We start from the raw sequence: 10,288 nt of genomic DNA, 5'->3' as shown, positions 1-10,288 counted from the left end.
ACTCTACTATGGCTAACTACTGTAGAAAATTGACACTGACATCAAGCTTCAAAACTTCAGCTGCAATCATTATCGATAAACTAGTTTTTTTATTTCAATTTTTGAACTTGTATATGAAAGTGTAGTGTGTTATACTTTCATTATCTTTGTATTCAATCTCTTTGTCTGAAGGTTTTTGGAGGATATTTTAGTGGATTGATCAATCAAAATAGTCCAAGGGATCGTAAGCTTTGGAGTAGTAGTCGCGGGTCTACAAACCAAGTAAAAAATAAATTTGTTCTTACTTTTCGCTGTGTTTTATTTTTTCCACTGCGTAAAGATAAAAAGAAAAGTTTTAAAAACGAGATTCAACCCCCTCTTTTCTCATTTATTTCGATCCTATAAAATTTAATTTGAATCCAATCTAATTTTAATTTAACGCTCTCATTTTATTTTTTATGATTTAATTTATTATTTTTAAAATTCAATACTTAATGTTTTAAGTCATGATATTTCCTTATAAAAATGGTATCAATGGATAGCTTGGGTCGATCATTTTTTAAATATATGATTAATTTTAATTTTCTTATGACGAATGATGGTGAATCAAGAGATCAAAGTTTATAGTATTATTTTTTTTAAAATGTTAAGGGCGATTGCCCCCATTCCCATGTGGCTATGCTAATGCAGATGGGAAGGGAATTTGAAAATTGGATAGACAGAAGGATGATACATAAGATAGAATAGAAGGATAAGAAATCGAATCAAATCTGATCCTTTGTCCTCCCTAACAATCTATAAGATTTGAACCATAACTTCCTACAGAAATTTAAATATTGTGCTCGTATTTTTAAATTTCTTGTCTCTTATATCGATATAAATTTATATAAAGTGATGTTAGGTTATTAATTATGTATTGTATAAAATAATTTTACATGATTCGAGGTTAGTGCAACATCAATGAGAAAAGCCTTAACGCGTGAGGGCTGTTTCATTGGCGCACGCGGAGTCCCACGGATCGTGACTTGAATAATCTTCAACCGTCAATTTTGAAGCTATCCAACGGCTGAGGGAAGCGATTCAAGGGCCTGCGGCGAACAAGCAAAGAGGCGTGGGCTATAAATTGATGATTCCCTTGGAATTTTAAATCGCATCGAAAACAACCGCGATCGTTTTCAAAACCTAAACGAGATCCCGCCCGATTACCACGTTCGATCGATCGAGATGGAGGCGGGCGGAGCAGTCGCCGGCAAGGTGAAGAAGGGCGCCGCCGGGAGGAAGGTTGGTGGTCCGAAGAAGAAGTCCGTGTCGCGTTCCATCAAGGCCGGCCTCCAGTTCCCCGTCGGCCGCATCGGCCGCTTCCTGAAGAAGGGCCGCTACGCGCAGCGCGTCGGCAGCGGCGCGCCGGTGTACCTGGCGGCCGTGCTGGAGTACCTGGCGGCGGAGGTGCTGGAGCTGGCCGGGAACGCGGCGCGCGACAACAAGAGGAACCGCATCATCCCCCGCCATGTCCTGCTCGCCATCCGCAACGACGAGGAGCTGGGCAAGCTCCTCGGCGGCGTCACCATTGCTCACGGCGGCGTGCTCCCCAACATCAACCCGGTTCTGCTGCCGAAGAAGGACGCCGCCAAGGAACCCAAGTCGCCGTCGAAGGCCACCAAGTCCCCAAAGAAAGCAGCGTAACAAGAACAGAAAAAAGAAAAATCAGACTCCGGTTTTTGGCTCCTTTTTGTGGAGATGATTGCACAGTAGTGTATGGTTTGATCCTGCGTGTTCATCTGAAATTTAGCATGGTGTTTGGTGCTTTTGAATCTTTTTCTAGGTTAAAATCACTTCTACTATAGCGTATTTTTATATTAGAAACCTTCAAAATTGCATTTTGGGCAAAATGATTACTAGTATCTGGAATATAGTAGCATTTTATATATTAGCAAACTAGATAATGTATTTCAGTACTTAAACCAAAAGACTTAATTAGTACATAGCTCGTTTCATTGGCATACTAATAATAATAATAATAATAATAATAATAGCTATTAAATTTTTTATTATCCATTTAAATTTATTTTTCATCTGCTAATATCTACTTCTACTCAATGATGATTTGCCAAGTATTTTGACTTTACTTGGACTTTAATGCATGGTATGTATTTTGTAATAATTACACGGTTGAATTTACTATTTATATGAAATTGAATATCATAATATTGAAAGATGTTAAGATGATCCAATGACAAAATGAATTAATATAATTGAGAATAAAAATTAATTATTATAATTATGGTATCGAATATTTTAAAATAATCAAATTCAACGGTTTATATGAATTGGAGGTCGCCAGTGGCAATAAGATATTTCAATAGAGTGGATAAGGATTTTGTGAAAGTCGTGAGCGGGCAAAATTAAAAAACAAAAAGGGCATCTTCTATGTAAGATTTATAAACAAGTTTTAAAATAAAATAAGTTAAATAAAAAATCTTAAATCATTATAGAAATGAGATTTGAAATTTATCTTATTCTTATCTATTGAAATAGATGTAATACGAATCATACAACTATATATTATAAATTAGATTATAAAAAAACCCACTGCAAGCTTTAACCATTGGTTAACTAATCATTGGGATATTTTAATGAATTTTTATAAGGTTGATATTACATTGGAATGATTAAAAAAAAAAGGTTCAAAACCCTTCTTACCTCCAAACAAGTTAAACTCGATCCCCAGGGAAAATGAAGATTCAAAACAAATGAAGATTCAAAACCCTCGAACACAAACCACTTCTTACCTCCAAACAAGTTAAACTCGATCCCCAGGGAAAATTTAACTCAACAAACTGCTGTATTATTTGTACTAATCATTGACTATTCAACCTTCGGGGTAATAATGATGCAGCGGTCACTAATCGTCGACTAACCAACCCCCAGAGTATGATGCAGCTGTCACTAATCATCGACTGACCAGCCACTGGAGCATGATGCAACAGTCGGGTTTTCATGTAACCTCTTCAACACCATACAAATACTTTTAAATTTACTTTGATGATCCATAAAAAAAACTTACATAAAATCAATTGGTTACTGATACCAACAAAAAAAAAAAAACCAAAAAACAAAAATCTCTTGCTCTTGCTGCACACTCACGCGAGCAGCGAGAGTCACATGCAGCAGCAACGTGCCAACAATTGGCGACGCAGTCACATGCGCCAACAAACGGTGAACAATCACAACCGGCGATGGCAAACGCTGCCGAAACGATAACCTCACACTTCTCGTTCCATGAAATCCAGGACAAGTCAGGTCGAGTAATCACACTGCCATAATCAACCCCTTCCAATTATACAAAGCGTTGTTAGACCCATTGAAAGTAAACACAACAATTGTCTTCAGAAGATGCCCTAAATTTATGGAACACAAAACTAAAAACAAACAAACATAATTATCGAGTCGAATCATCTACTTCTTTGCCTTCTTCGGCGTCGCCTTTTTCCCCGTCGCTGCGCCCTTTGCTGGAGCTGCAGGTCTCTTCGTCGGCGTGTCTTTCTTTCCGGTCTTCGCAGCCTTTGACGGCCGAGCAGCTGCCTTCGGTTTTGGTTTCGAGGCAGGCTTCCTCTTTTCGCCCGATTTTTTCGCCGGGACGGCCTTCTTCACCACCTTCTCCGCCACCTTGAGCTTTGGCTTTAGTGCCGCCTTGGGCTTCGCCGGAACCTTTGCCGCCGTCTTAGGCTTTGGCTTTAACGCCACTTTGGGCTTCGCTGGAGTGGCCTTGGGCTTTGGCTTAACGGACGGCTTGGCCTTCGCCTTCGGTTTGGGGGCCGCAGCAACAGCGGCTTTGGGTTTAGATTTGGCGGCAGAAGGAGCAGATTTAGCCTTCGGCTTGGGCTTCGCAGGAGCCAGGCGAGCGGCGGGGCTGGAAAGCTTGAAGGAGCTCTTAACTCTGGTCAGCTTCCCCTCGGCGGTGAGCTTCTTGATCTGAACGAGGAGAAACTTGCGGAAATTGGGCGGCAAGTGCGCCTTATGCTTGTCCTCGACGAATTTCCCGATCGCATACGGGCTCGATCCGCCCTTCTCCTTCAGCGTAACGATCGCCTCCTTGATCATCTAAAGATCCAAAGGCACTCCGCCATCAGAACCCCCAAAATCCACAAAACCAAATCCAATCAAACCCTAATCCCAAGAACACTAACCTCTGCATAGGGAGGATGCGCCGCCGCCTTCTTCGCCTTCGATCCCTTGGACGCCATGGCTCCGATGTCACGAGCTCAAAGTAACCGAATCGAACAGTCGACGCAAAGCGAGAGCGTGGGATGAGAGGCTGCAGGAGAGATGGTGGAGTTTAAATACAGATAGGAAGTCAGGTCGACGAGCGCCGATTGGTCCCCAGAGGCAACACACGGATCGACTGCTCCCCCCGCTTCAAATTTGGACCGTCTGATCGCGCAGCTCGGACGGATCAGATTGGGCAAGATGTTCAGGTCAGGATGATGCTTGGAGCCTTGAGATGGCTATGCTAATTGATGAGGGTTTTGGTGTGCTTCTCTCCTCACTTTGGATGGGAATGAATCGTGTTGCGATGGTTGGTTTTGACCAAGGTCTAGAGGAGATTGTAGCTTTGAACCTTAGCTTTCCGACGACTATAATCTTGACTCAATTGGTTTAGGGATCGAGGAGAAATTTGATTTTGAAGATTTAGTGGTCCGATGTATGTTTTTGTGTGAGTTAGTCGAAGATTTGGAATTCTCGTTCGAAATTCATAGGACTTTTATGAAAGACCATGATTTAGGATGATAGTAGCTTGTGAAAAAAACACATGGAACTCAAAATTTTAAAAATTGATTAAGAATTGGATGGATTAAACTCTCTTTAATCCTTTGGAACTCACACACTCTAACAAAGCTAATTTCACATGACTATATGAACTAAGTGCTAAGATCGTATTCTAAAATCTTAGTAAAATAACTTGCTATGCTGATTCTAATATTGAATTAAGTCGGCGTGCGAGCTTGTAGTTTCGAATGTGTTTCTTTTTCATTGCTTCGATAATTGATAATGTCTTAAAATGTTAGGATAATATTCTTCTTTAAATGTACTAAATTGTGTTGATTTATAGGAGCTATTTAAAATACTTCTTTAGGCAACAGATAGAAGATGCAAACGATTGGATGGTCAAATTAAATTAAGAAAGAAATTTAGAATTTAGCTTTAAAATAATATGTAGAATTGTTGGATAAAGAGTGTCATTACTCCTTTACTAAAAATCTTGCTCCACTTGAATTTTGATAGTAGTTATCATCTTCTCTAACAACTATTTCAACAGAATATAATAATATTTAATGTACAAATACTGAAAAATCCTACTTTTACTAATATTAGTAAAAATCTTCATTTGCTGATCTCTTAAACCCATTGAATCTCATGTGTAGAAATATAGAAGATCCTATTTTAATAATAATTAGTAAAGAGTGATAAATAAGAAAATATTTTTTCTATAAATGAAAAATCAATGATCTATATTCAATCTCAAAAGTAGTAAACACTCTTTATTTACTAATCTCTCGAGCATTTTCAATCTCACTTAGCTTCTCTTGTATTGGTCTACACTTATCAACTTTGTGAGAATAAGTTAGAGTTTTCATACATAAGGATGCCACCAAGGAATAAATACCCAAGAAACACCTAATTAACTCAATTGGTTTCAACTTATTTTGTATACCAAAATCTATTGTTTGAGTTTTCTAGATGGGTTCGAGTGCACTAATTAATGAGAGAGATTGTTAATTCCTTGTGGGTTGGTGTGACCGAGAGGTTGAAATGGAGGATGACATAGATGTCTTTGTGATTGTAAAATATTTTTAATATTTAAATAGAAGTTTTATAAAATAATAATTAGATTTGATACATTATATACAGCTAAATGTTAGACTATGAAATAAACACACGAGTAAAAGATGAAAGTCACATAGATGAGGATGATAAAATGTATGTATGGATATATATGAATAGATAAAATGAGAAACAAAAATATTAATAAGAAAGTTAGGGTTGCCTCTATTTATGAAAAACTCTGAGAGACATATTTAAGATGGTATGAGTATATATTTAAGTATCTAACAAATATTCCAGTTAGACGATATGAGACTATGACAAATACACACATTAATAGGGAAAGAGGGAGACCAAAAGACTTAGTTTGTGATAATAAAATATAATAAAATTATTTAAATATAGATAATGAGACAATAAGGGGTCAAGCCTAATGACACCAAAAAAATTCATACAGACAATAGGGGGTTAAGCCTAGGGGGATGAAGATTTGATTGTTGTTGTCGTCGTCTTTAGTTACTTGAGTTGAATATTTATATGATTTGATTTATTATAATGGTTCATCATCTTAAATAATGCTTTCGTATTTCATGATTGATATTTGATCCTATTTGAGATCGTCGATGGACAACCACCGATGAGTTGTATTCTTTGCTGATTAAGTCTTTGAATATCGAGGGAAGAAGGGATCGTCAAAGATGTCCGCCGATCTTAAAAAGGAGAGGAAATAAAAGAAAGAGGGAGAGTTAGAATGGAGGCAAAGAGGTACCTTGACTCATCTACTTCGACGCTCAAGTCAAATTATGGCAATAGGAATGACGAAGAATAGTAATAGTAGAAGTCTTGTATGCATGCGTGAATGAGCGTACCTTGGCCCATGGTTGTGGGCTCCTTTTATAACATCGCTGAAATGATATTCTCTCCTCCTTAATTAGATATTGCGTCATAGAAAAGAAAATGCCCCATCACAATATCTTTGTTGTATGATATCACCCATACTCTATATCTGATATAATCATACTGTTCTATGTGCTCTAACAACCTACGTGTCATAGCATTTATGGTGCCAACCCACAAGATTGGGGTTCATTGGGCCTAAGGGTTAGATCCATTAAGTAACGAAAGCTTGAGCAAGTCATTGCAGGTTGTTAGGGAAGCTGAACCCCTTGGAGTCAGGAAAATCAGCTGGGAGTGAACAAATCACTGGGTCGGGGAACTGAACTCTTAGAGTCAGGCGGATTGACTTGGAATGAGTAGAGCACTAGGTCGGGAGCTGAGCCCCTAAAGTCGGACAAACCGACTGGGAGTGAGAAAAGCACTAGGTCAGGGAGCTGAGCCCCTGAAATCAAGCAAACTAACTAAGAGTGAGTAGAGCACTGGGTCAGGGAGCTGAACCCCTGGAGTCGGGCGAACCGACTGGGAGAATTAGAAAATTGAGCTGACTAAGTGGAATGATAACATTGAATTGAAGAATAATGGATGATCAAGTTAAGGAGATGGTACAAAATGTCGGATGAGCAATGGGAAAATCTGACTATTGGGTCAGGGTGTTGAACTGAGTGGAGTATTCCTTGAGCTATCTAGATGGTCGAGTCAAGGGTCATTGATGTTGGGTGTTTCTATGTGCTTTTTAAATTTTATTTTCATAAAATATGTAGTAGCAGCATAATAATTTTCTAAATTATTACAACACATATCACAAACACCATAAGAACAAACTTGTGTAAACATAATCGTAGAATAAAACTTCATTTAGAGGTTATACTTGACGGATGGTGTTTAACGAAAACAACATCAATGAGAAACCCTCACAAGGATTGTCTCTATTCATATCCTCGCCGATACCTTCAAGATGACTTCTCTAAGTTACAACTTATGTCTTCGCTTTGGTATTAGCCAAAGCGAGGAGACGACATGATCCGAGAGAGGACCCTGGCTCGATTTTGTGCCCGATGGTAAGGGCAACTTGGCGGCACAAATAGAGAAGAAGCCAACAACCTTTTACTATTGTCTGACGACCTAAGTCTAACTTCTGATGGCTTTTGGGCCTAAGGCAGAGGGTAACTGCCTGGGGGAAAATCGGTAATAGGTGGGGCTGGCAGGTTGGGAGGCAATGAGACCAATCAGGACAACAACCTTTTGGGATGTTGTTCGGATAGCGACTGTTGGTGCAACCTTAGGTCAAGGTTGACCTGGTTGACCCGACTCGAGGTGACTTGACTCGAGTTGTATTTTGATGTTTGACTTGGGAAGATTGTCGGTGCAACCTTAGGTCAAGGTTGACCTAGTTGAGTTGCATGTTGATGTTTGACACTCGTGAGAGAGTTCTATTCTTGATATGGGACAAGAATAGATGTTTGGGAGGTTGTTGGTGCAACCGTAGGTCAAGGTTGACCTGGTTGATCTGATTCGGGAAAAGTCCAAGCAGGGAGCTTGGCACTGGAAAAGTCCAAGTATGGAGACTTGGCACTGGAAAAGTCCAAGCAGGGAGCTTGGCACGCGAAAAGTCCAAGTATGGAGACTTGGCACGGGAAAAGTCCAAGTATGGAGACTTGGCACGGAGAATCCCAAGATGAAGCCGTGGCAGGAAAGTCCTAAACTGGGAGGTTAGGCGGTTGGAAAGTCACGGTGAGTGAAGCCAGGCGGTGGGAAAGTCCTAACTGGGATGTTAGGCGGTTGGAAAGTCTGGTGAGTGAAGCGAGCGGTGAAAGTCCTAGCGTGGATGTTAGGCAGTGGAAATCTGGTGAGTGAAGCCGGTGAAAGTCCGTAAGTGACGGGCAAGGGAAAATCCGGATGGATCGAGGGTGATCGGACATCCGGTGATGGGAAGTCCAAGTAGGTCATAGGGGTGACCCGATACTTGGTGAGGAGAAAAGTCTAAGTGGGTCAAAGGTTGGCCGGACACTTGGCGGAGTCCTAGCAGGTCAAGGGAGTGACCGGATGCTAGGCGCAATGTACCAACAGTCAAGATTGACGGATGTTGGTTTGGACTTGGTTTGGGCGAAAACCATCTTGGATCGATCGGTGATCGATCGGTGATCTGAAAATATTCGATCGATGCGGTGACCGATCGGTAACATCGATAGCATCTTGTGTGTTAGCGATCGATCGGTGGCCGATCGAGTCGATCGAGCCGAGCAGGATCGGGCGCAGAGGGCTGATCGGTGCGGGGCCGTCGGCCTGGCTGATCGGTCCCGGACCGTCGGGAGGTTCTGATCGGTCCATGGACCGATCGGGGATGGAACAGAACGATTCTTTCATGCTCTCCTGCTCGTGCATGGCACTCATGAACTCTAGGTTCTCGCACCATGCAATTCGCTGGTAGTTTCCTTTGTTTCTTCTTGCGGTCGAGGGCTGCTGCTGTATACTTCTCCTTCTTCCTTCTTTTCTCCCTTCTGCTGAAGATTTGTGGGCTGCGATAAGAGCTCTGTTGAGTTCTTCTGAAAGCTTCGCGTGAGCTTCCCCGATTGGAACAGCTGCTGCTGTTAGGGTTTCTTGAAGCTGCTGCTTCATCTGGACTCCAGTCGACGAGAAAGCAAGATTGGTAGAGTGCTTGTGTATTCTTATTGTATTTCTTGCTTATTCTTTGTACTTGTACTCCTGTTTGCTGTTGCAAATAAGTGTGGCGCGGTTTCTCCACTCAGAAGGAGTTTTTATTAGCCGGTTTTCCGGGGACTCATCCACCGACAGATTGATTGGGTTCGTCCACCTTACGGACACGCCGAGGAGTAGGAGCATCATCTCCGAACCTCGTACATCGCTGTGTTAAGGTTTGATATTCTTCCTTTCGTTTCTAGTTTATTTTTCCGCTGCGCTAACGAATTGTAGGAAGAAACGAGCGATTTGGGGCGGCTATTCACACCCCCCCTCTCTAGCCGAGTACGAAGGATACTAACAGCGACGACAAGGGTCAGTGACTAAAGGAAACGAACGATAGCAAAGGAGACCGACAACAGTAAAAGTGACCGATGGTGGGTGGTTTGTGGTGGCACATAGGGGGTAGTGACCCTCTTTTGTTCAGCAATGCAAGAGAGGGAGAGGGAGAGGGAGAGGAAGAGAAACCCTAAAACAATTTTAGATTTTTCTTGACACTTTTTTTCTCTCATGGATGGGTATTTATACGCCTCCATAGGGTTTGATAAGCAAGATCAAACTCGTACCCATTAAGTCAACCAAATCTATTAGTATTAAGTTTGGTTCAAACATGAAACCAACTTGGCTACAACCAAACCAATTTTAGCTCATAATTAAATCAAACTAATTTGGTTTATTATTAAACCATAATGAATTCAAGTTGCTTACAATAGGCGTGGTCCACCATCTCTTCCGGTCCTCAAATACTTTTCATATTTGCCTCTTTTGTCTAATCCTACTAGACTTAATCTCTCTTAATCTAAAAATCTAATTCTCAAACTTGTTTTATGTCTTTTGAATATATTCATAATGCATATGAAAAGAGGCAAACATGTTTTTAGTTATGTTGGTC

At 40.8% G+C, this 10,288-nt stretch overlaps 2 protein-coding genes across 2 annotated transcripts; one reads left to right on the top strand and one right to left on the bottom strand.

Annotated features, from left to right (window-relative positions):
* The first annotated feature begins 1,132 nt into the window (after nt 1-1,132).
* Nucleotides 1,133-1,792, top strand: LOC122020516 (histone H2A-like). The gene has a single exon (XM_042578472.1). The coding sequence runs from the start codon at nt 1,204-1,206 to the stop codon at nt 1,660-1,662; it is 459 nt and encodes a 152-aa protein (XP_042434406.1). The 5' UTR covers nt 1,133-1,203; the 3' UTR covers nt 1,663-1,792.
* Nucleotides 1,793-3,280: 1,488 nt separating this feature from the next.
* On the bottom strand, nt 3,281-4,313 carry LOC122021777 (histone H1-like). The gene is made up of 2 exons (XM_042579936.1): nt 4,167-4,313; nt 3,281-4,080 (listed from the first exon to the last, which is right to left on the bottom strand). The coding sequence occupies exons 1-2, from the start codon at nt 4,221-4,223 to the stop codon at nt 3,436-3,438; spliced, it is 702 nt and encodes a 233-aa protein (XP_042435870.1). The 5' UTR covers nt 4,224-4,313; the 3' UTR covers nt 3,281-3,435.
* Nucleotides 4,314-10,288: the final 5,975 nt, after the last annotated feature.

This window comes from Zingiber officinale, chromosome 9A (assembly GCF_018446385.1).
Source record: "Zingiber officinale cultivar Zhangliang chromosome 9A, Zo_v1.1, whole genome shotgun sequence".
In the NCBI taxonomy this organism is placed as follows: domain Eukaryota; kingdom Viridiplantae; phylum Streptophyta; class Magnoliopsida; order Zingiberales; family Zingiberaceae; genus Zingiber; species Zingiber officinale.
The sequence above is the reverse complement of the archived record's forward strand: the minus strand, read 5'-3'. Positions and strand labels throughout refer to the sequence as shown.

Coding starts and splice junctions, on each gene's coding strand:
- LOC122020516 (XM_042578472.1), top strand. CDS start 1,204: ATGGAGGCGGGCGGAGCAGTCGCCGGCAAGGTGAAGAAGGGCGCCGCC.
- LOC122021777 (XM_042579936.1), bottom strand. CDS start 4,223: ATGGCGTCCAAGGGATCGAAGGCGAAGAAGGCGGCGGCGCATCCTCCC. Junction 4,081..4,166: donor CGCATCCTCCCTATGCAGAG/GTTAGTGTTCTT, acceptor TTGGATCTTTAG/ATGATCAAGGAGGCGATCGT.